The sequence below is a fragment of the Microtus pennsylvanicus genome, chromosome 16, assembly GCF_037038515.1.
Source record: "Microtus pennsylvanicus isolate mMicPen1 chromosome 16, mMicPen1.hap1, whole genome shotgun sequence".
NCBI classification, from domain to species: Eukaryota; Metazoa; Chordata; class Mammalia; order Rodentia; family Cricetidae; genus Microtus; species Microtus pennsylvanicus.
The window spans coordinates 41633083-41659825 of record NC_134594.1 but is presented as its reverse complement, the minus strand read 5'-3'; the positions used below and the strand labels follow the sequence as shown (position 1 = coordinate 41659825).

At 36.4% G+C, this 26743-nt stretch overlaps 1 protein-coding gene across 1 annotated transcript in view; it reads right to left on the bottom strand.

The window, feature by feature from the left end:
- Fstl5 (follistatin like 5) overlaps positions 1 to 26743 on the bottom strand; it is a 405920-nt gene that overhangs the window by 177970 nt on the left and 201207 nt on the right. The window contains exons 6-7 of the mRNA XM_075950900.1: positions 16941 to 17137; positions 6959 to 7079 (exon numbers count right to left, since the gene is read on the bottom strand). Coding sequence (XP_075807015.1) covers positions 6959 to 7079; positions 16941 to 17137 — 318 coding nt within the window. The remainder of the gene's footprint in view (positions 1 to 6958; positions 7080 to 16940; positions 17138 to 26743) is intronic.

Genomic DNA, 26743 nt, shown 5'->3' with positions numbered 1-26743 from the left:
AGGGCATAATTCTCAATTTCTTATTGCTTTCTCAATTTCCAATTCACAGCTTTCACAAAATAACAATGCATCTCAAAACTTATTAATTATTCCAATGAAAGCATATATATTTATCTCTGAGATAAGATTGCATTAATCTTTTATTCATCTGTTTACTGTAGAATATAAGGTTTAGGAAGCTGAAGTCACAAAATCCTTTAACCTAAGACACTGCATGTTTAATGAGTATGCATTATGTACCCATCCCATAATTAGATGCATTGTGCTGTTTGCTATTGTTTGTAAAAGGAAAAGAAATCTTTCAATGAAAAAAAATTATTTCAAATAATTTCACGTTTTATTTGGGAACAAAGTTCCCAAAGGGATAAAAAGCTCCACTGTCAAACATCTTCAAGACAGATTGACTGTCAACAACTTTCTTTCCACTGAGAGTTATAAGTCTCTCTCTCATAACAAGAGAATCCTGTTATTTCCAACAACATGGATGGCATTGAAGAGCTTTATGCTAAGCGAGATAAAGAGACACAGAAGGGTAAGTATAACATGATCCCACTTAAGAAAAGAATATAAAATAGCCAAAATTACAGAAGCATCAAAAATTATTTTGATTTCCTGGGGTACAGGGCTGCACAAAAACAGAAGAAAGAACTTAGGTGGATGTTTGAGTCATGCGAGACAAATCAATCCGTGCCTGATACTCCCTATAAAGTACCCAGCATGCACTTAGCCATATTACAAATGGCTCTTTTCCTTCTGTGTGTTGTGCTAAATTCCAACGTGTTGGTTTTTGTTTTATCTTAACTATATTCTATTTTAATTTTATTATTATTCCTTGCAAGCCTGTTTGTTTTCTAATAAGAGGCAGAAAGAACGTGAATTTTGATGGAAGAGATGTAGGGAAGAACTCACAACACAGTGAGACTGGTCCTTCAACCTTGCAACATGTACTCTTTTCTTTATATTTAAAACGATCTTATTCTACATTCCAATTCCATTTCCTCTTCCTCCCATCCTCCCTCCCCCCACATCTTCTCTCCCCATCTACTTCTCAGAGAGGGTGAGGCCTCCCATGAAGAGTCAACAAGTGATATGAAAGACTTTGCAACATATAATTATATTAGTTTTTTTTTTAAGCAAAGTACAAAACATCTGGAAAGTGGGAGAAGGCAGGATGTGGGAAATGGAGGAAATCCTGAGTAAAGACAGATAAAATGCTGGGTGAATATGTTCTCTTGGCACTGGTACATGCAGTCCTATCAATCACCCCAAAGTCTTGGATCCATGGTTAATCGCAAAGCCTTCCCCACTTGATGCACAGAGTGATGGCAAGGCCTTCTTCTGGTCTGAGTGAGTGCATCGATTGTGTATTTAGAAACCACCAGCCACAGCTTCCTCCCTCGGGATGACTGCAGCCTGACACTACTATGCTGTAGAGAGCTCCTCCCAAGATTAGCTAAAGTCACCTCCTTATTCATTTGTATAGAATAAATCAGCCTTCTCCATTCTGAGGAGATTGGATGTATATAAAAAACACTTTGAGATTCTGGGTTTTGAAAAATGCAAAAGTATAAATTCTTAGCTCATTTTTAATTGTTTGGGATATATTTTTTTTAAATATTGGGGTTCATCATATGGTCCTTTGCATCACAGAAATAGTTCTACCACCAAGTTATTTTATCAGCAATTTTAAAATCATATTTGAGTAAGTCAGTATCTGAGTGAAGTACCCCTATGATCCTTTAGTTTACTCATAAATTCATAGTATGATTGTGTTTCTCCTATCTCATTCTCTTTAGTGACTGGGATACTAGGTAATTATCATGCTTTTCTGGATGAATTTTCATTAATTAGCCAATGAAATTACTAAGAAGGAATCTGGGAAAATATTCAGTTATATTGGAGATACTCATGAAATCCATCATGTTCTTCATTCTGAGTGCATACTCATCTCCAAACTCATATACTTGCACATATTAAACATTACAGCATCTTGAATGTCAGTCTATAAAGATAGTTAATCAAAAAATTAATTTCAAAAGATTAAACTGCTCAGACTTCAAGAGGAAATGATGGTTTCATACTCCCCAAACAGGTTTCTTCCAGTTTCCCAAATTCTCTCTGAGTGAAGTATTGGTTCTCCAGTGAAGTATTGGTTCATATTTTGCAAACTTTGACCTCATAAGTTAGAAGTAGTTCAATTATGTCAGAAAAAAAAAAGAAGTGAGGGAGAAAAATAGTCTTTACATCTAGGCATGCTATTCATGGTAATAAAGAAATTTAATAAAAATACTTCTTTCTTTCTCTCTTTTTCTCTCTCATGTGTGTGTTTATCTTTTAACAAAGACTCTAGAAGAAATAGTGAAGGTTATATTAGTTGCAAAGCTCTATAAGAAAGGTCATAACCAGGTATCATTTGAAGGATGAACCAGGGGTCAAAGTAATTTAGTTTTTAAAAAGACACAAAGGATATCAAGCAAATTACATTATAATTATGCAGAGATAGTATCTTCCTTTTATGTATAATATAGATGCAAATATAAATGAAAAGACTTTTAAAATGTATTTCTTTTTCATTTCACTTCTCTTCCTAATGACATGACTAGCTTCTATTTCCTTGCCTTAAGGAGTATGTGGATGTCTGGGATTAGTTCCCAGAAATGTTAATATTACTTTATTTTCATTTTCTCAAAGCTACTAAAACACAGCTGGGAAATTAAATGCAAATGCAAACATTTTTCTTAGTAAAATTCTTTCTTCTTTAGCAAAAACCTCTTGCATCTATTTGTTTTAATGATGATTTCTATTCAACATTTGTCATTAACTTTAATGAATTCACAACATGGATTTGATTCAAAGTGAATAGTTGGGCCATCAAAATCTTTTCAGACTGCTGATTCAAAGCTGTCTCAATTATAGAAATCTGAGTACCTCCTACTCTACAGATGAATCCTTGATGCTCAACTCACATTCCTTGTATCTCCTTTCTCTTCTCTATTTTAGGTGATGTTCCCTGACTGTATCTCTATAACACCTAATATTCTGATGTATGTAAATTGCAATGATATATATTCTTATAACGACACTACAGATCCATCTATATGCAGAACTAACCCTGTGGCACTTAAAAAGCTATTTCCTCCATCTAGAGTTCTAGACAATTTCCATTTTAATCATTCTCATAGCTTTTATTCTCTTAAATAGACTGAATTACATTTTTAACCAAACTATTTTTGAAATGGCATATCTCACAAGGCATGATTGATTACCTGTTATTACCAGATAGGCTAAATGTCACTGGATAGACACCATGGATATGTTAATCCTTTTTGGCAACTACTCAACCATGAACATTTCTGGACCTTTACCAGTAAAATATATCTTTATTAAGTATAGTACGAAATGCCTGGAGCTTTTTATAATGTTGTCCATACATTTTCACGAAGCAACATCATTTCTTCAAAGAAAGTATATACCTTTTAAGTACAGAAATAAATGATATATAATCACCTAAATGCCAAGCCAGACAGCACATTCATACCTAGTGTGCGTATTTTAAATGTATTTTTGTTTGTTAAATTTTCATATAAATAAAATGTCTCTATATGAAGCTATTTAGCCAAACTCCAGTTTGTATATACGTATTTAATTAAATACTTCCTCTTACCACTAAACTAACTGTGAAGGTAAAAATATTTAAGCCAAAGTTTGGAATGATCGATAATGTATTTGCCAAGTTCATATATTTCTCACTAACAGTAAAGCTTACTGAGCTTAACTAAGCAATCAGCAGTGTCTGACATAGGCTTTCTCTAAAAGAAGCAGTTACTCACTCACAACTGTACTATAAGTCATCGAAGGGCAACATAAAAATCTTTAAGACTTATTCCTTAGGATGGTCTAGATATTTTGATTTTATTTGCTACTCTGTGTCTTTAGATATTGTTTCATGAAATGCACTGAATGAGGCTGCTTGACCAAGAACTCATCTGGAAAGATGGGAGCAGTATGAAGATCTCCAGCATGTACATAAATGATGGTGGATCTGGTGCCTCAACAGTAATTGGCACATGGAAGTCAGAGAGAGCTGCTCTGCCAAGCAAGCTACGTGAGCCCATGTAGACATCAGGCCTCCATATGAAAGCAAACACATGTGAGCCCACAAAAGTGAGAACACATCCATTTAATGGTGTTTTATCACATTTGAGTTTCATTGGCTAATGAGTTTAGATTGTAAAAATGTCACTTCTCAGAACAATATACTTCCACATCCACAACAAATTATATTCCAAAGCATGGAATGATCCTTCCAAGAAAAACAAGTAGCAATAAAGTAGGCAAGATTCTTGTCTGCTGACACATTCTGATATCATTGCAAAAAATCCTCATGAGCTGGCTTAAAATAGCAAACTACTCACACTTATCTTTGTTTCCTATCTCACTGTTTCACCACCAGCAAACACAAACATTTCCCTTTAACACTCTTCTCAATGCTTTGTCAACCGAAGATCACTCAATTATTTCCAGCTAGTGTGGAGTATTGCTTCACCCATTTTATTTAGTTCATGCTTTCTCCTAATGAAAAATGGTTAACCGTTGCCACATTAGACAGATGATTGATGAAATTAGTGAATAAAACAAAGCAAAGCTAAAACAGCCTATCTATCTATTCAATAGAACTTCTTATGGAACATACTAGTGTTCCTATATACTCGCAAATCTTAGGCACCTGCCTTCTTGATTACGTCATTTTTCTGTTCTCTGACATTGGATCATCTCCTCAAGTTTAAAGCTACTTAACCTAAGCAGTTCCATTGCTACAATATTTGTAGAGCCCTTATCCATCAAAGCACAGATGACAATCTCCAATCATTCTATTAAATTGCTTTTAAAGCCTTCTGCCTTGTATGCCGTTATAAAATGAAAGATGCTGGAGTTTTATATTAAATTATTTGTACATATTTTTACCTAATGAATGATCATTTTTATCTTTCCTTCTGCCTCCTTAAGGTCCAAAAGAATGCCTAATATAGTGTGAAGATAGGTGTAAAATGTCAACCAAGTTGACATCGTCTTGACAGTATACTCAGAAATTCTCCTTAACTCTATGTGCTTCACCTTCTTTAACTAAATTTACAATGATCATTTATGTCATTTCCTTATTTTGCCAGGTACATTAGCTTTTTAAAACCCTCTTAAGGGACCAACAACTTATTGAGTTGTTTGGTAAATCCCCCCTTCCCATATGAAAAATATGCAATTTGATTAAATCTTAAGAACATAATATACCTTATCTTCAAATATATAACCTCCAGCTATTTTTTTTAACATACAAGTATGGCTAGTGTCTCTGTGAGTATTCCGTGTGTGTGAATGCCGCTGCAAAGGACAGAAGAAACCAGTGGATTCCATGGAGCCATCTCATGGAGATGGGGGCAGTTGAACCCAGGTTTTTTGTAAAAGCATCAGGTGGTTTTAAATTCTGCATCCTCTCTCTAGCCAAAAGAAATAATATTTTTAAGTAGCCTCTCTCAAAGCAGTCACTTATTAGGTGGAAGGCGTTTAGTTCAAGCCAAATATTTTTACATTAAATGGATATAATTTTTCTTTCTTATTTAGCAGAGCAAATCTTTCTGTCTGCTGTCCTTCTCTCTATGTCCTGTTTTATTTTCACTTGTTCAGTTCTGATTGAGGAAGGTCATTGGTTAAGTAATAAAGAAACTGCTTGGCCTCATAGGCTAAAACATAGGTCGGAGGAGTAAACAGAACAGAATGCTGGGAGGAAGAGGAAGTGAGCTCAGATGCCATGCAGCTCATCGCCAGGGCACATGCAATGAAGCTCTGACCCAGGATGGACGTAGGCTAGAATCTTCCCGGTAAGTGCACCTCGGTGCTACACACATGATTAGAAATGGGCTACTTCAGGTGCGAGAGTTAGCCGAGAAGAGGCTAGATATAATGGGCCAAGCTGTGTTTAAAAGAATACAGTTTGTGTGTTGTTATTTCAGGGTATAAGCTAGCCAAGCGGCCAGGAGCCAGGCTGTGGGAAGAGGCCCGCAGCTCCTACTACACAGTTCAATGGATTGTATGCTTCTTTAGGACTTTACAAGCACCTGATCGTTTGATTTTTCTCTTGAGCACAGTTCTTTCATTATTTTTGTTGTGGCTTCCTAGTCCCTTCACATTAAGTTACTCTTTTTTTTTTTTTTTTTTTAGTTTTTCGAGACAGTATTTCTCTGTAGCTTTGGCTCGTCCAGGAACTAGCTCTTGTTGACCAGGCTGGCCTCAAACTCACAGAGATACGCCTGCCTCTGCCTCCCGAGTGCTGGGATTAAAGGCGTGTGCCACCACTGCCCGGCTAAGCTACTTTTAAAGAATAGTCTGATATTAAATTTATGTTGACTAAGTCATTTTAATTTTTTTTAATAGAGAGCAGTTGATCTTTCTCAGGTATGTTTAAGCAACTCAAACCAATATAAATTATCCTGGAGTCACTTAGCAGGAATAGTGTTTTTTATTCCAGTGAAAGGAAGAAACATTCTAAAGTTCAATAGCTCCTGGAATTTACAGTAACCTCGTCTGCTAATTCATTTTGCTTTCGCAATGAAGTTGTAAATGTCACTGCATAAGTAATTTAATTGGTTTTGATGCGTGGTGACTATAGGTCAGTATTGCTCCTCCTCCAGAGCAACCACAAAGGGAGCTTTAGAAACTGGCTCTCACACCAAAGTCAGTGTGGAACTGGATGCCTGAGAAGAGAGCATAGCCACAGACCTGTTTCAGAACTGTAAAATCCCCTAGTTTTGCATATGTTCTCGAGGAGCCAGAACCTTAAATTCTCTTCGCGATAACACTTCTCCTAAGAAACAGCTTGTACTTTAGGATCAAGCTTACAGACCATATTGCATAAAGCAACATGAGAAAAAGAGCAAAATGAAATCGAGATTGACGCTGTACTCACGAAATGCTCTATAGAACTCTTCAAGAGCCAGGTGCTTGTCAGCACTGAAGTCATCGAACTGGAGCAGATCGTACAGAGTACAGTCAGAACGGTCCTTGTTCAGCTCCTCCTGTTTAATCACCTGGCAATCAAAACAGCAAACCTTTAGATTTGTCTCAATATTTCTATTTAATATATCTATAGGTAACAATCCCAAAATAGATTACTTTAAAGCTGAAGAACAGTAAAAAATAAATCAACGACAGACAGATTTTTTTTAATTGAACAACTATTTTTAACTACTATAATGGCGATATTAAAATACAGGCTTAGAATTTGTTTAAACTTCACAGTATAACTTAATGAATCTGCACATTTCTTACTTGGCTTGTATTATTTGCTATATTTACACCAACTCAGGGAGACACCTGCACAGGAAAACCTTGTTCTGTTCCTCATTGACCCATGTGAGAAGAAAACATGGTTCCATCCTGTCATAAAAAGTGCGACATGCTGTGACTATTTCCTTCTTCATATTATTTGCGAAAAATGAAGTTAGATTTTATTTTCCCCTTATGCTGAAACTCTGCCGTAGCTAGGGGATGAGTCATTTGAGATTGGGCCAGACTCCCTGCTCACAAAAGGACTATTAAGCAAATGAGTGTTTCCAGGAGCCAGACAAAATGAATGCACCAATGGAAAACAAGTCTACTCAAGCATGATGAGGCAAAGCATCATTGTCATTCTTACTCTGTCTACTCCCATAGACTGAGTTTCAACATTTTTATACTCTGATGATTTTGGCTATTGCTTGTCAGATAGCGGAGCTGACACAATTTAGCAGACATTCCTATCCATGGTGTGGAGTGGCATTGCCGTGGTCACAATTCCCCAGGCCTTAATAGTCTACCACGTCCAGAGGCAGCAATTCCTACTGCTTGGAGATCAGCCTCAGAATGGTTTGTTGTTTGAAAAGTGATGCAGGACAATGAGAAAATATAAACTTTTTACTCACCAGGAGTGTACTTGGGTCCTGCCAAAGCCACTTAACCGCTGTCTAATTTATTTAAAGTTAATTCTCATTACTCAATTTAAAAATAAAAACAATTACAACACCATTCATTGCACTAGAAATAGTCAAGCACAATCCAGTCATGTAGTATTCACTAAAAATAATCTTTGAGCATTAAAAAGTAATTTCTCTTTATGTAATACATATCATTAATAGTCCCCTGCAGAATTTCAGGTACCAGCTTTTGTGTGCTTTGTCTATGCATGTACATTTTTTTTGTCTTTCTTCTTGTAAAACACAGCATTTCACACATATTTTGTCATAGAGGCACATGTTGGTCCCATTCTCAGTATCCTCTAGAGGTTTTAATCTATATTTTAACCTTTTGCATGATTGGAGGTCTGATGACCCCGATTAAATGGAGTGTGAATGACTTATGGGCTCTCTCCGAAGATGGAATCAACATACACCAACAAAGCAGTGTGATGTAATGATGGTATACTAACTGCTAAACAGGACCTCAGTAATATATTTATTTATTTTCATTAAAACATTATTTTAAATCATACAAATAAAAAAGCACCGTATGGAAAAATGAACCACAACCACATTTGATGCATCTCAAGGGACCATCTGTGTGTTTGACTAGTCATTCTATCTGCAAGCCTTCATTTGAACCATCTGTACGTTTGACTAGTCATTCTATCTGCAAGCCTTCATTTGAACTTTACACTCTTAACTAAAAGATATGCTCTTGTCAACAGTATTAAATCTTTACTGGTTAAGCCGCTATTTTCAAAATAGAGATGGGAAGGACAGAGAGTTCTCTGGCATAACTGTTCCTATAAATGGCTGCTGTAGAATGTGAGTATTATACCATATGCTCTAGGCATTCTAGCTACGGGGATTAACAATACTGCCTAATGACTGAAACCATCACTGCTATACGCCTTTTGGGAAAATAAAACTGTTCCATTTAGAATCGACAGATCCCTCAGTCATTGCCCATCGGCTATTGATTAGACCACTTAGAGTGGTTTGCTAAGGGCTAGGATTTGGCAGTGAATGGGTCGCGCCTCACTGTAGTTTTTCGGAGATTCACATTGTTGGTGTTATGACAATACTTAGGACACGGTAACACCAAAGCTATCAGACATTCCGATGTTAGGTACTCCTAAGTCACACATAAATTTGAAAATGGACAGATGAAACAAGTACATTAGGTTTTTTTTTGTCATTTTCTGTCTCATATTTTTTCTAATCTGCTGCAAAAACTGAGTTCATTTTTAGACCCAGAAAATAAGTTTCTAACTTTTTGATACTTTATGGTCTTTTTTGCGTTTTTTTTCCAAAGGGGATTATAATTATGCAGTTCAAGATAATGCATATATATGATTGCTTAAAACTTCTATCTCCACATAATATCTACAGAGTTTTGTAAATAATACTATAACTCTGAGATTATTCAGTTCTTTGATGCTTTTATATTATTTTTGGTCTAGAACTTTTTAAACTTTCAGCAAACTATTCTTCATAAGCTTCCTTATTTAGTCAATTTCTCAATGGTTAGTTTCTAACTGCCTCTCTTACCAGTGTCTGTTACAGAGTTTGAAATACAACTTATGATAAGAAAATAAAAATGTCCTTAACTGAGAACAAAACAAGATTCTGGGAAAAATCACTAAGAGATATTTATGTGGAGAAATATAAGTTGGAATAACTAATTTTCAAGAAAACATATTCACAAGAACTATGAAAAATCAGATACTTCATAGAATTGGGAAAATGCTGGAATATGTTAGCAGAGTCATAAGCAAAGACTCTTTTGACGTCGAGAAGGAAAGTCTTTCCCACTTAAGCATTTCTAAGCTCCAAATGGTACAGCATGGGAAAGGTGACTTCTTTGTTGGGAAGAGATTGTGATGTCCTTTACTTGGAACTCAGAGACAGGCCCACCATGGAAACAGTGCTTCTTCAAGACGCTCTAGCTCTGGCCTTGTGTTAACAGACTGGATGTAGCTTTGGACTCAACACTGACAGTCAGCAAGGGACTGAATCTGCCATTACTCTTTTAAGTGAGGGACTCAAAGAAAAATTTCCTTGTGGTGGATGGTGAGATGGAGAATGAACAACAGAAGGTTCCGTAAAAAAAATGCTGGACTCTCATAATGAAACTCAACACCAGGCAAAACCCAAAAGATCTTTCTTTAGGACTGTATTAACAGATGAAGCTTCTAGGTATGCATTGTGTGAAAAAGGATATGCGAAGAGCAGAGTAGATTCGGCCTACTATAATGACAATTGAGGTATAGACCTGAGATTCACCTAAGGAGACAGTACAGATGCCTGTAGTTAAAGTCCTCAGGTGCCATCCTGCATAGTGTTCTCCTTAATGATCAAGACACGACCTCCACTATCTCTTCTCTGACTTCAGCTAGTACAGTTTGCTGAATGACTCTGTCTGCCTTATAATAGACGAGTAAGTTCTGAATAGCTGTGCATCTCAAGACTAGCCCTGCAATACTAATATCCAGCAACTGTAAGACACAATGACCATTGACCTCAAGGCGGTGCCTATGGGGATTCTTCTTGGTGACAAGCTCAGGCTTCCAGCCTTAGAAAGACAGACTTGGAATCTAGCCTACACTATATCTGGTAGGAATCTCAGACCATGGTCTCTGGTTGTTCTCCTTTATTGTGCACTTGTATGACAGCTGAGCATTTCACGGTTATCACACGGAGGAGTGGTAACCCACCAACCTCAGAAAGCACGTATTAGTTTCAGTGTCTGATCAGGAGAAGAAAAATGGACAGGTATTCATCCTGTGGCAAAACTGGGGTATAGAAAAAAACAAAGGTCTTAAAGGTTTAAAAATATCTAACACTTCATTGTTTAACTGGGAGAGTGCCTTTTTGTCATGCGTGAGGCTTTAAGGCCAGTCCTCAGTAAAGCAGACATATGCATACAGTACACACACGCACACAGTAGCAGAGACAGACAGACACACACACACACACAGATTAGAAACGAGGGAGACAATGCAGCACAGGTGTTCCCAAACAATCAGAAACTAAACAAATATCACACCAAGATTTATATAAGATGCTAGTAAAAATTTTTCAAAATAAAAGAGACAAGCGTGAGTACATGATAATTAAACTGATACAATCTTGTGCAACCACTGTGGAAGTCAGTGTTTCGGTTTCTCAGGAAATTCGGGATCAACCTACCCCTGGACCCAGCAATACCACTCTTGGGAATTTACCCAAGAGATGCTCTATCACATGACAAAAGCATTTGTTCAACTATGTTCATAGAAGTATTATTTGTAATAGCCAGAACCTGGAAACAACCTAGATGCCCTTCAATGGAAGAATGGATGAAGAAAGTATGGAATATATACACACTAGAGTACTATGCTGCGGTAAAAAACAATGACTTCTCAAATCTTGCATGCAAATGGATGGAAATAGAAAACACTATCCTGAGTGAGGTATCCCAAACCCAAAAAGATGAACATGGGATGTACTCACTCATAATTGGTTTCTAGCCATAAATAGGGGTCACGGAGTCTACAATAGGTGAACCTAAAGAAGCTAAGTAAGAAGGTGAACCAAAGGAAAAACATATAGTTATCCTCTTGGTTAAGAGAAGTAGACAAAATTGCCGGGGAGAAAATTGGGATCTTGGGGGTGGGGTGGGATGGGGGTAAGGGGAGATGGGGAGAGAAAAGGTAGAAGGGAAGGAGGGGGGACTTGGGGAAACAGGAGGATCGGGATAAAGGAAGGTTGGATAGGGGAGCACGGAACCACAATTATTAGGTAAGGGACCCACTTAAGGGTGGGCAGGAGAATTGAGCATAGAGGGGCTCCCAGGTGCCCAAGCTGAGGTCCCCAGTTAGTTCCTTGGGCAGCTGAGGATAGGGAACCTGAAATGATCCTATCCTAGAGCAATACTGACGAATATCTTGCATATCATCCTAGAACCTTCATGTGGTGATGGATGGAGATAGAGACAGAGACCCACACTGGAGCACTGGACTGAGCTCCCAGGTCCCAATGAGGAGCAGAAGGAGGGAGAACATGAGCAAAGAAGTCAGGACCACGAAGGGTGCCCCCACCCACTGAGACAGTGGAGCTGATCTACTGGGAGCTCACCAAGGCCAGCTGGACTGTTACCGAAAAAGCATGGGTTAAAACTGGACTCTCTGAACATGGCGAACAATGAGGGCTGATGAGACGCCAAGGACAATGGCATGCGGTTTTGATCCTACACAATGTGCTGGCTTGGTGGGAGCCTAGCCAGTTTGGATGTTTACCTTCCTAGATATGGACGGAGGGGGGAGGACCTAGGACTTACCACAGGGCAGGGAACCCTGACTGCTCTTTGGAAGGGGAGAGGGGTGGGAGGAGGGGGAGAAGAGTGGGAGGAGGGGGAGAAGAGTGGGAGGAGGGGGAGGGAAATGGGAGGCTGGGAGGAGGTGGAAATTTGTTTTTGTATTTATTTTATTCTCCTTTTATCAATAAAAAAAAGAAAAAAAACTGATACATTAGGAGAAAGGCAACAAAAGAAGTAAACGTGTTACCAAAACTGAAAGTTTGGAGAAAATGTCAACTACACCTGTAGTTAGCAATTATGTTTTTTTCCCTTTTGTTTTCTTGCACTTTTAAGACAATTTTAAAGCATCTGCCTTTAATCAAAGGATGGGTTCTGTGGGACTTGTGGAAATAACAAAGCAAAATCTAAATAGTTTTTAGATTATTTTTTTTGCTTTCCATTGCTGTGATAAAACACTGACCAACGCTAAATTGGGGGTTTATTTGACCTGCTCTTCCATGTGACAGTCTATCATTAAGGGAAGTCAATAGAGAAACTCAAGGAAGAACCAGGAGGGTGCAACGGAAGCAGAAACCTTGGAGAAAGGCTGCTGACTGGCCTGCTTTCTCTGGCTTGCTTAGCAACTTTTCTTATAGAGCAGCCAATGCACAGAGATCTTGGCCCTTTCACATTAATCGTTAAGAAAATGTTCCACACACTTGCATATAGGCCCATCTGATGGAGACAGTTCCTGAACTGGAGATCCCTCTTTTCAAATTCTATGGTTTGTGTCTAGTTGATGAAAACAATCAGCACATTGACAAAATAAAAGTTATAAAACACGAGTCAAAACATAACAATGAAGAAAAACTAACCATAAAAAATGGGAGAGAGCCGGGCGATGGTGGCGCATGCCTTTAATCCCAGCACTCAGGAGGCAGAGACAGGCGGATCTCTGTGAGTTCAAGACCAGCCTGGTCTACAGAGCTAGTTCCAGGACAGGCTCCAAAGCCACAGAGAAACCCTGTCTTGAAAAACAAAAACAAAAAAAAAAAATGAGAGAAATGGAGAGAAACTTAACACCTGAAAAATAAAGAACAAAATGGCAGTGATAAAATATTGCTTATCATAAGAAAGTAAAAATAGAAGAAATTTTCTAATTAAAAACCTGAGTGATTGAATGCTTAAAAAATGAACAACAGCCAAACCAAACTAAAACAATAACAAAAATCCACATTATTTACAAGAAACTATATCATCTCTTAGAACACACATATATGGAAAGCCTGAGTGAAAAAATATATTCTATTTAAATGGATTTTTTAAACAAGCAGTATTAATCATACCTTTGTCTACTGAAATAAACTACTCAAAATCAGTAAAAAGAAAAACATAAAGTTAATTTCCAAAGAGAAGGAAGTTGGTTCAGATAAACCAAACTTTCAATATAAAGGCACTGAATATCAGAGAACTCAAGTATATAGAGGCAATACTAACATAGATGAGGACAGTCACAGCCCACATCACAGGATCCTACATTCAGCGGTGGATAGAACACCTAGACAGAAAACCAGCTAGGATCCCGGAATTTAAGTATACCTAAACCAAATCGACCTGGCATTCATATGTGATGGAGGAAGGTCATTGGTTAAATAAAGAAACTGCCTTGGCCCTGATAGGTTAAAATTTAGATAAGCGGAGTAAACAGAACAGAATGCTGGGAGGAAGAGGAAGTGATCTCAGATGCCAGGCAGCTCTATCCAGAGCAGACACGATTCAGCTCCGACCCAGGATGGACGTAGGCTAGAATCTTCCTGGTAAGCGCACCTTGGGGTGCTACACACATTATTAGAAATGGGCTAGTCCAGGTGCGAGAGTTAGCTGAGAAGAGGCTAGATGTAATGGGCCAAGTAGTGTTTAAAAGAAAACAGTTTGTGTGTTGCTACTTCTGGTGTAAAGCTAGCCATGCGGGAGCCGGGCGGGACGAAAAGCAGGCCAGCAGCTCCTACAACACATATGCAGTACATTGCATCCAGTAGCTACAGAATCCAGTGCATGGAAGCGTTCTCTAGGTTATCTCATAGCTGTCCACAAAACAGCACTAATAACAGTTTTAAAAACTTAAAATTTGGAGTAATTTATTTAGAAACCGTAATACAGCAAAAGAAGAAATCAATAACAAGAACATCTTTGGATTCAGATTGACATTACTGAAAAATCCACACAGTTAAATCAAAAATTAAATAAGTTTGAAAGTTTATTGAGACAAACAATAATGGAAAATAAACTACCCAAAGCTCAAGGATATGACAACATTAGTACTGAAAGAGAAATCTATAGCTGTCACTTACATGAAAAAAAGAGCAAAGGTCTCGAATAATTAGTCTATTATTGTACTTTAAGGAGCTAAGGAAACAAAAACAAAACTTGAAAATTAGCAGCAAGAAGGCAAGACAGATAGATGATCAGAAGAGTAATAAAATACAGAGGACCAAGACATCAAAGATCAATGAAGTGAGAGTTGTTCTTTGTATATCAGTCTTTAAATAAAATATACAAATCCCAGCTTAACTAATAAGAACAAAAAAAAGAAGACAATAGTAATGAAACCAGAGAAATTATAATTTTCACAAAAATTCACTGCATATCAAGAGTCTATTAAGAAATACACACCCCAAGTTTGACAGGAAGAAATGAGCAAATTCTTGAACAAGCACACATACACATAATATGCCTAATTGAATCATATAAATCATTAAGAAATAAAAACATCCCATTAACAATGAGAAGATAGTAATAATTATATCTTCCATCAAAGGAAAACACATGGTTGATAATGCCACTAGTGAATTCTGCTAAATATTTAAGAATAATACAAGATCTGTCACAAAACTTTGAAGAGGACCTTAATCATCTAGAGCACATTCTAGTAGGTCTGCACTCTGCTAATCACACAAAACAGAAATCAGATGAAAAGAAGAGGCAAAGAGACACTGAAGGGAGGGAGAGGATGGGATGAAGGATGGTAATAGTAGTAGATAGAATGGTTGAAAGCTGGAAGCTACAGATCAATATCTCTACTGAACATAGATATAAAGACTTCAATAACATTCTAGGAAGCTCAGGCCAATAACACATTAAGATCACTCCCAGGAGCCAGGCGGTGGTGGCGCACGCCTTTAATCCCAGCACTTGGGAGGCAGAGGCAGGCGATCTCTGTGAGTTCGAGGCCAGCCTGGTCTACAAGAGCTAGTTCCAGGACAGGAACCAAAAAAGCTAAGGAGAAACCCTGTCTCGAAAAATCAAAAAAAAAAAAAAAAAAAAGGATCACTCCCAGGGTTTACTGAACATCATCTGAAGAATTAGAGGAGCATTTATATGTATTAATTCATAGATATGTTTTACCCCATAAATAAAATGAAGAATGAATGCTATGGGATTATCTCATTAGAGAGAAAGGGCTTAATAAAATTAATAATTTTTCATGTTAAGCACTCAAAACAAACTTCATATATCAGTAACATCAACCAACACATTTCAATATACACACTGTGTAAATCTAATATTCAATAAGGGGAAGGGTAAATTTTTTTCTGTGGCAAATTGAATGTGACAAACGTACCATTTTCTTCACTAAAGTAATACTGAAAATTCTAAATGCGAGAATCAAGTCTACAGGAATAGGATATCCCAAGGAAGGAGTCAGATATTCACTATTAGATGCAAGATTATTTTACAGAGTTCTAAAACAAAAGTTTCTTTCGAAAAATAAGTCCATCATCATTTCTGGAAACAAAATCAACATCTAAAAATCAGAAAACAAACGTGTATCCTGATTTAAATATTATACTATAAAAATGTGATTGTGTCTCTATAAGTAGGTACGGATGCTCCCTGTCAAATCAAATTTTAAAATTCCATTTAACCCTTCCTTTTCCTTATGAAAGTTTGTTTTCTAATAAAGGTAAAGCAAACACAAACTCATATACAAATTCTTGTACACTTTCTTATGCACACACCCTTACACATTTATGCAAAGGTAATATTCTTTCCTGAACATTTCTGCAACATTAAAGCAAATGAAGATAGATCATAGTCAACTTCTTGATCAGTTTAAATTAAGAGCTGTATTTCACAACAGCATACAACATTGTCATCACCACCATGTGTACATCCTCTGCTTCAAATACTTCTAATACACACCTTATACATTGGCAGAAATTGAAAATTACATACATTCCAGAATAGATCAGGAGAAATTTTTTAAGTTCCATAACATAACTTATAGTTTGTTTTAGGTACAGAATATATCATATTTCTTTTAAACTATAAAATACAAAGTACTTTGATAAATGCTGCTGATAAATTAGTTAAGCCTCTTTTTATTTTCGCCTGTGGTTATGATAATAGAAGCCCAGCTTACACATACTTAGTGGTATTCCAAGTCCTTGGCTTTCTAGTCAAGATCAAATTATGTATCCCAGGCTGAATTCAATACCTCCATCCCCCTACCTATACCTCCACAATCAGTTAGGTAGTTAAATAGTAATATCATTTCATTTCCATTCTTTTGGTATTATGAATAAAATATATCATTCTATAGAGTAAATTCTAACAAAATAAAACTATCCGTTATACTTAAGCAATATATTTTATTTATTTGTTGGTCATACCTGAGTTAGTTCATTAATATCTACAAGTCCATTACTGTCTGCATCAAAATGCTTGAACATTTGATCCACCAACAGCTTCTTCCTAGATATGTCATCACCGTTAGAATTCTCATTTTCTTGTGTAATGTACTTTTGATTTTGTAAATCTAAAAGCATACTTTTCATCTTGCTGTACTCAGTGGCCAAGCAGTTGTCTCCTGTAACAAGAAATTTGAGTTATTTTTGAATCAATCTTATTGAGAAGAAATTATTCTATTAATATTTAAAAAGTGATGTTATACAATTGATGTATGCAATATATATTTTTAATAATCAATTTTGCATACTTTAAAACTTGGAAAAAGTAAATGAACTGTCCCCAGGGTGATGGAAAACTTTCTGCCAAGGTGACAAAATTTACTGTTGTTTTGTTTTTTTCTACGAGAAAGACATTAATATTTTCAGAAACCCAGAAAAACATGCTACCGACTGCTTTAGAATTTAATTAATTGTCTCAGTTTTTATCCTTCTACTACAACTCTCCATTGATCAACACAAAAAAAATGCACAAAATAATGATCAAGGGCTGGAAAAATGGTCCTGTATGTAAGAGCCCTTTCTGTTCTTGTAGAGGATTAAAGTTTAGTTTCTACCAACTACACCAGTTGCTTCACAGCAACTGTTACCCTAGCTCCAGAGGGTACACACTGTTCTGACCTTCACGGATAGCCTCACTCAGTTGTACAGATGCACACAAACAGACATGCCTACATGTAAACATAAAACAAATCTGCTTCTTAAAAAAGAAAATGAGGTTCACATGAGAAGGAAAAAGATTAGCATCTGCCTGATTTTGCACTTAAACTCATTTGGGCCACAATAATTGTACCACAATAGGCGATATTAAATTAAATATATTTAAAACATTTTGATCTGTCTTGAGAAACTATCCTGCATTTCAGCCTGTCTGTCTATATTTAACAATTTCTCTCCCCATCTGAAAATATCCTCAATAGCAGAAAGCTCAAATTAAGATCTGCATATGTGACTTTTCTTACTGCCTTGGTAGGTATCCACTTTCTTCCTTTTAAAGTACGAGATTATCATATAATAATGTGTTTTCATTTTATACTGAGGAGTTTTTACTCTGCAAATCTCATCTCCAATTTAAAATTAATTGCAATACAGATATTAACATATTTTCAGTATCTCCTGTGTATAAATCTTAATAAAAGGGGCATTAGAATTAATTAAAATAATTGGATATGTAATGTTTCTCATAAACACAAAACAAAAATTAAAACTATTTAAACTGCCCTGGTATCTTTATATAATTATTTCACAAAGGATTTGGCTTCACATGTCCTTATGATGAAGCCTGTATAACTATAATACTGAAATAATTCAAACTGCTGACAGGAAGCATGACATAAGATGTACTCTAAAATGACAGTGATTAGTGGAATTATGAAAGAAAACAGTAGATTCTGTATGAGATGGAAACTTTACAACTTATTTTTAGTTAAAAACCTAGCTCTATAATTGAGTTGCTTTTGAGAATTAGGCTTGACAGCGCTGACAATTTCAGAAGATTCTTAAAGATATATAAATACATGTCTGAGACGACTAAGGTTGAAAAACAGTATTTTGAAGTTCCATTGTCTTTCAAGACAAGATGGGAAACAACCTATACTAGAGGGAAAAAAAGAGATCTTACTTTTCTAAAAGGCAGTAGAACGACGACTGTGCAGAGATCGTGGCGTTTAGTAATCCTGTCAAGAAGTCCCTTTTTACAATAAATAAGTGCATGGGCTGTCATACAGTGAGTCGACTCTGCATTATCTGTTCTCACTGAAGAAGAAGAATACGAATGTTTCCATACTCGCAAAGAACTCACTGCCAAAGGAGTGGAGTGATCAAACCTAAATTTGATAGCTAGCAATTTTGGTGTCTGGAAGAACAGCGCAGCAGCAAGGCTTCAGGCATCTGTGTGGTGGTACACATATGTGTATCCTGAGAGGAAGGATGGCAAAGCAGAGCCAACCATTCCAATAGCTCTGGCTTGGATTTCTGTACAGACTGAAAGACAGGCTAACTTACTCAAAACAAACCTGAATGTTTAAATGGCATTTCAGTTACTTTAGGACAATGTGGAATAATTTTCTGGAGCTGATATGAAGAAATTTCAGTACAAAATTTGTAAACTCTCTGCAGGCCAGAGGATGAAAAGTGGGTATTTGAGTTTAGAGTATATGTAAGAGGACACTGTTTGTTCTTTTCCCGGCCTCCCAGACCCAGATAATCACACAGAAACTATATTAATTACAACACTGCTTGGTCAATTAGCTCAGACTTCCTATTAACTAACTCTTACATATTAAATTAACACATTTTTATTAGGTTATGTATCACTACGTGGCTGTGCCTACTGGTAAGGTTCTAGCATCTGTCTCCTTTGAAACTACATGGCATCTCCTTGATTCTGCCTACTCTCTCTACATATTTCTGTTCGGATTTCCTGCCTGGCTTTACTCTGCTAAGCCATTGGCTCAAACCTCTTTATTTATCAATTAACAAAAGCAAGACATACACAGAAGGTCATCCCACATCATCACAAAAGGGAAATCGATTGTCAGTAAGAATGAACTGGAAGGAAGAGATAAACATGACATGTATTTTAGTGAATATTACAGTTGAAGTATATACATTTGAAATATTTTTACACTTACTTTTCTCTAATTAAAATAATGTGGGGGTAGAGAGAGGGCTCAAAGGTTAAGATCATGTGCTGCTCCTGCAGAGGAACCACATTCACTTGCCAGCAATCACTTAAGAAGGCTCACAACCAGCAAAAGCACCGGTTTCAGAGGATCAGGCATCTATTTCCAACCTCTTCAGGAAAACACATTCATGATGCAGTGTGAAGACCATTACAGAAAACTACAGCAAATCAAAAGGCTGGAGCCCTGTTTAAATAATTTGTGGATGAACACCCACATCTACTCTCTGCACTTTGATCAGTTGTTCCTGTGTTAAACATCTACTGTGCAAAGATATCTTTGATAAGGTGTAAAAGCTGCACCAGTCTATCGATAGATGAATTCAGAAGGCAACTTGACACTGAGTCTATTGAACAGAATAACAAATGTAAGTTTACTTCTGGGATTGATGAGCTCCCATGACCATGGGGTTTTGGTCAGATTTATATAACCAGACATGTAATTCCTTTCATAAGTAATTCTTAAGTCCAATCAGAAATCAGTTATTCTGCCACTATTGTACCCATTGGCAGCATGGTAGAGATTTCTTTAAGAGAAGTCACAATAATGACTAGTTTATTGAAAGAAGAAAGGACAATAGCTTTTTTCAGGTAAAATTAAACGTTGAAGTCCATTTTTTGAAAAACAGTCACATAGCCTAACAATTCCAAATTAGTCGAGAGAATATGGAAGGAAAAGACCCTGCCCTTTTCAAAAAATGAAAGTATTACATAAAAGCCAGTCAACAATTTGGTACTATATCATCTGCAAAGAATGTGTGGTTTTGCCTGTACACAAGAAAAAAAATTACTGTTTTTATTTGAAATACTAATACATGTTCGTGTGGAGGCATAATTCTTTGATATAGTGTTGACTTGTGTGAAGAAAAAGTCTGTGAACTGCGTTCATAAAAATACTTCACCATAACTCATACCAGGGAAAATTGCTATTTCATTACCTTGGTTTATTCCTGTCAGTATTGTTATAACATTATTAGGCTAAATTTACAAAATATTCTCTTAAATACTTCCCTAAATTCTATTAAATTTTTAAACTCAATTGTGATGTAAAATTTCTAATGTTTACCTCACAAATAAATAACATAAGAATATGGCTTTGGTTCTTTCCATTTTCATGTTTCCCTTCAGATGAAAATGAACTACAGGGCTTTGAATTTAAAGTCAGTAATCTTCAGAAGTTTATTGCAGACTACTTCCCGAAGATATTTTTGAAAGAATGTCTAGATTTCTGTTTTGTAAAGAAGCAAAGTTTTCATTGTGATTTATACTCAATATTTCTTTTTTTCTTTTTTGTCACTTACTTAAATTTCATATTCATCATGGAAGAAAATATTCTTTGAGGGTTACATATAAATATTTCTTATTTTACTTATATATATCTACATATTAATTTATAATATGTAATATGTCATTGCCATAAATTTTACTTGATTTTTCTAGGATTGCATGAAATAAACATGAGTACTGCTTTTACAAGTTACGACCAATCTGTCATTTTGATTTGAATTCTTTTCAGGTATGATATCTCATACAGTTTGGTTAATGTTAAAAATACTCAGATATTAGAGAATTGTCCTTTAAAATATTTATTGTTTATAACAAGACCTTCTTGCTAGTCGTGGAGGTATTTTACTACCCCTTACATGGTACATAATTTAGCAACGGGCAGTTGTTCTTGCCTGTGGATGTTCAAGTGAATGTTGACCTCATCTCTCAACTCTTCAAAAAACCAGCTTTAAATGTATTTTTTAAAGGAGTATAGCATTTTTATTAACTACTTTAAGTATAACAAACTAAATACGTATCTAACAGTTTGGGTTTATTTATACAGTACATTAAATAATTTATGAACAGGGTTAAGTAACAAAAGTTCCTATTGAGTCAAATGACAAAGCACAGGAAAACCAGACTCAAATGTGTCCTGCTGGTGGCTTCACATTCATCACCCACCCCTGCAAACCATGCTTACAAGCTTGGCTCTCTATTTACATTATTGGTTTTCTGTAGAGATGGAGCCTTTATAGCCTCATCAGGAACTTGGAAAGCAACGGGAGTGGGATGAAGATCTTCTATCAAACAGCCCTTTGTTGATTTATTTCCATGATTTTATTGTGTGTGTGTTTGTGTTCATATATATTCAAGTAGGCGTAGGAGTACATAATCATCCATGTGCATGTGGAAACCAGAGGTCAATGTCTGGTGTCTTCCTTAATCCTTAGCCACTTTACTCTTCCGAGACAAGTTCTCATACCACAGCCTGACCGGAGTGCCTGGCCATCAGGTCTCAGGGATCCGGTTATCTTTGCTTCCCCAGCGTTGGAATTACATGGATGCTGCTCTGGGACAAATGGTTTATTTTAATCATAATAGCTAGTGTTAAAATTCATTCATTTATAATCATTATGATATACAATATCCTTAGCATAACTTTTATTTTGTGCTAGTTTTTGAATTTGCTTTGTGTGTTGTCTAGCTGGATAGTATGATTCTTATCTACTCTGTTTCTGAGGGAGTATGTTATAAAAAATTTTCCTTTTTAGCTCTTCTAAAATTTATGTGTCCTTTTCCTTTTAAAGTACTTGTCCTTTGTTTGTACTATGAGGGTCTACTGCGGATTTGCCTTTTACTCTTTTTGTTACTTCTTTTTGAGAAGTTTAATTTTGAGTTCTGTTTATTAAAGACCGACATGTTTTTGTGAGATTGCTTTTTTACCTTAATTTTATTAGAGCATTAAGAAGAAAGGAACTTAATTCTTAGCTTCAGTCGACTCTCCCCTATTCTGTCTTATTAATTTTTACTTTTATTTTTGTCTATTAATACTAAGAATAAATAAAGTAACTTAAGGACTTTTTAAAAGCATTTTTTATTCTAGCATTACTTTCTAATGTTTTAAAACTTATTTTTGTTTTTAATCTTGCTAAATTTTAATTCAGTTTCTACATTACCAATACTTTAAATTTGGAGTGTTTTTAAATCTTTTAGCCATTAAAAGGTTCCATTCTTCCCCATGTATAAGTGATATTGTGTTTTTTTCATTAGCTTATTGATTATTCATTTTAATTGTAGCTGCCTCAGATGCTTTGGAACTCTTGGAACTTGACTTTACTTACTGGTTGATAAATCATTTTAGAAAAGATTTAATACTGTCTATTCAGCAGGATAAGGGCACAAAAACTTAATGAAAATGCATAGTAAGCATTATAGCTCACTCAATTTGGTTAAATATGCAACTATGTCATAAAAGCATTATGAATTGGATACTTCAGTGTCCTGAAAACCAATGTACTATATTTACTTTGGTATTTAATTTCACTAAAATCATATGTTTTGTTAATTTTATTTAACTCACTTAAACACATTTCTGCCCAAGAACTATTAGTTATTCTTTCATGAAAAATGACAAATTTTCTCAAAAATTTAAAACTGAATTACATAGAATACAGTCAAGAAATTGAAGCACTTTAATAATAATTTTTCATTATAAGATTCATAGGGCACCTACAGAATGGATTTTGAAACAAAAACGAGGCTCCCCATAGTGCTTAATAAGTACTTTGTCTACTACCAGACTCAAGTAGATCTTTGGTGACTACAGTACACTGAAAAAGACATATTCTTTGTCATTAAAAAAATCCTACTTGATAATGCATTGGTCTTCTGGTTTTGGAGTTCTTTTTTTCCACGATACATATTTCAAGTAAAGGTAGTAGTAATATCACAATAAAATTTTACAAATAAAATATATTTATGTTCACTTAAATTCCATTTTTAGTATTTGAATTGTCATTCATGTATACTTTGACAGATTCCGTTATCCATTCGTTCTCTTTCAAATCCTCTTATATTTCCATCCTTTTTTTTCCTCTCCCAATTTCTTGGTTTTCTTTCATTTTTTTTAAACTCACTGAATCCACTAAGTGTTCTTTCTCAGTATGTGTATGGTTATAGAATCATCTACCAGAGAAGGGAGAGCCTGTCAGGAGCCAAATCATGAAACAAGAGATTTCGTCTTGCCCAGCCACCATCATCTGAGAAAAGATCTCTCAGCTAAGGGTGGTACTTCATTAGTCCCTGTCTTATTCACTCTGGGCTTTTTGGCCGGCTTAATATTCAGGTCCAACATATTCACGATAGTTGGCTTCAATACCCCACTTTGCCCAGTTATATGGGTCATTCGCACATAAAGGAAAAGATAATTAATAGTGCTAAATGATGTCATAGATCTAATATACTTAATGAAAATCTCCAGAACAATATATGCAAACACTAAGTAGAACATATTTTTTTCTCCATAACCCCATGGACATTTCACTAGAATAGACCACTTATTGGGACATACAACATCAGCAAATGGAGAAAATTTGAAAAACTTCTTATGCTTACTAGATTCAAATAAAATAAAGCTAGGTTTTAGAAGCAGTAGGAAGATTAAGAAAATACATATGATTGTGGAGATTGACCAATACAGTACTGAATAATGATTCAACCAGCCAAAGTGTATCAACCTGCAGTAACACCAGTCTCCTCTCTGATTAAGGCTATAAAGAAGAATCTGGCAGGAGGAATGGGTGGTCCTGAAAGATCACTTCAGGGTCACTGAAGATATAGAAAAGAAAATTATAAATATTCTAGAGGTGAATGAAAATGAAATATAAGATACCCAAATTTATGACATACAATAAAGTCAGGGTCCTATTGTTATGTCTCCCTTTATCACTTCTGATTTTGTTAATTTGAATATCCTCTCCCTGCCTTTTGGTTAATTTGGATAAAGTTTTGTTTATTTTGTCGATTTTCTCAAAGAACCAACTCTTTGTCTCTTTGTATTGTTTTCTTTGTTTTTATTTTGTTGGTTTCAGCTCTAAGTACCTATAGAAAAAAAAAATAAGTTAAAGAAAATCCAAATAAAAAGTTCTTAAGAGTTTTCAAAAACAAAAAACAAACAGCTCTGAAAAACAAAAGACAAGGATGGGCTATCGAGACCAGAATGTAAATGAATGTAATAGATATATGAAAAATAATACAAACAATGAAATGAAGAATTGGTTATTTGAAAACAATAACAAGATTGATAGACTTTTAATAAAATCAGCTAAAAGAAAAGAAAGAAAAAAATTCCATATCTATCACCATGCACAAAACTCAAGTCCAAATGGATTAAAGACCTCAATATCAGTCCGAACACACTGAACCTGATAGAAGAGGAAGTGGGAAGTACTCTACAGCACATGGGCACAGGAGACCACTTCCTACGTATAACCCCAGCAGCATAGACACTAAGGGCATCATTGAATAAATGGGACCTCCTGAGGCTGAGAAGCTTCTGTAAAGCAAAGGGCACTGTCACTAAGACAAAAAGGCAACCCTCTTACTGGGAGAAGATTTTCACCAACCCCGCAACTGACAAAGGTCTGATCTCCAAAATATATAAAGAAATCAAGAAACTAGACTGTAAAAGGCTAAACAATCCAATTATAAAATGGGGCATTGAGCTGAACAGAGAATTCTCAACAGAAGAACTTCAAATGGCCAAAAGACACTTAAGGTCATGCTCAACTTCCCTAGCGATCAGGGAAATGCAAATCAAGACAACTTTAAGATACCATCTTACACCTGTCAGAATGGCTAAAATAAAAAACACCAATGATAGCCTTTGCTGGAGAGGTTGTGGAGAAAGGGGTACACTCACCCATTGCTGGTGGGAATGCAAACTTGTGCAACCACTCTGGAAAGCAGTGTTTCGGTTTCTCAGGAAATTCGGGATCAACCTACCCCTGGATCCAGCAATACCACTCTTGGGAATATACCCAAGAGAGGCCCTATTATACAACAAAAGTATATGCTCAACTATGTTCATGGCAGCATTGTTTGTAATAGCCAGAACCTGGAAACAACCTAGATGCCCTTCAACGGAAGAATGGATGAAGAAAGTATGGAATATATACATATTAGAGTATTACTCAGCAGTAAAAAACAAGGACTTCTTGAATTTTGCATACAAATGGATGGAAATAGAAAACACTATCCTGAGTGAGGTAAGCCAGACCCAAAAAGAGGAACATGGGATGTACTCACTCATATTTGGTTTCTAGCCATAAATAAAGGACATTGGGGTTATAATGCATGTTCCTAGAGAAGCTAAGTAAGAAGGTGAACCCAAAGACAAACACATAGGCATCCTCATGAATATTAACCTTCATCAGGCGATGAAAGGAGACAGAGACAGAGGAGCACGGGACAGAAATCTCAAGGTCCAAATCAGGAGCAGAAGGAGACGGAGCACGAGCAAGGAACTCAGGACCGCGAGGGGTGCACCCACACACTGAGACAATGGGGATGTTCTATCAGGAACTCACCAAGGCCAGCTGGCCTGGGTCTGAAAAAGCATGGGATAAATCTGGACTAGCTGAACATAGAGGACAATGAGGAATACTGAGAACTCAAGAACAATCGCAGTGGGTTTTTGATCCTACTGCACGTACTGCCTTTGGGGGAGCCTAGGCAGTTTGGATGCTCACCTTAGGAGACCTGGATAGAGGTGGGCGGTCCTTGGGCTTCCCACATGTCAGGGAACCCTGATTGCTCTTCGAGCAGATGAGGGAGGGTGACTTGATCGGGGGAGGGGGGGGAAATGGGAGGCGGTTGCGGGGAGGAGGCAGAAATCCTTAATAAATAAATAAATTTAAAACAAAACAAAAAAATTAATAAATTTGGAGGAGCAACTGATGGAAACAGATGCAAATTCCACAGCCAAACATCAGGCAGAGCTTGGAGATTCCTATGGAAGAGGGGCAGGAAGGATTGTAGGAGCCAGAAGGGGAAAGGACACCACTAAAAAACCCACATAACCAGTTAACCTGGGCTTACTTGGGCTCACAGAGACTGAACTGTCAACTACGGGGCCTTCATGGAAGTGAACTAGGAACTCTAGAAGTGTGTTACAGTTGTGGACTGTGGTCTTCAAGGGAGATTCCTAACTGAGAGCACAGGCTGTCTCTGACTCTGATACCTGCTTTGGGGACCCATTCCTTCTGCCAGATTTCCT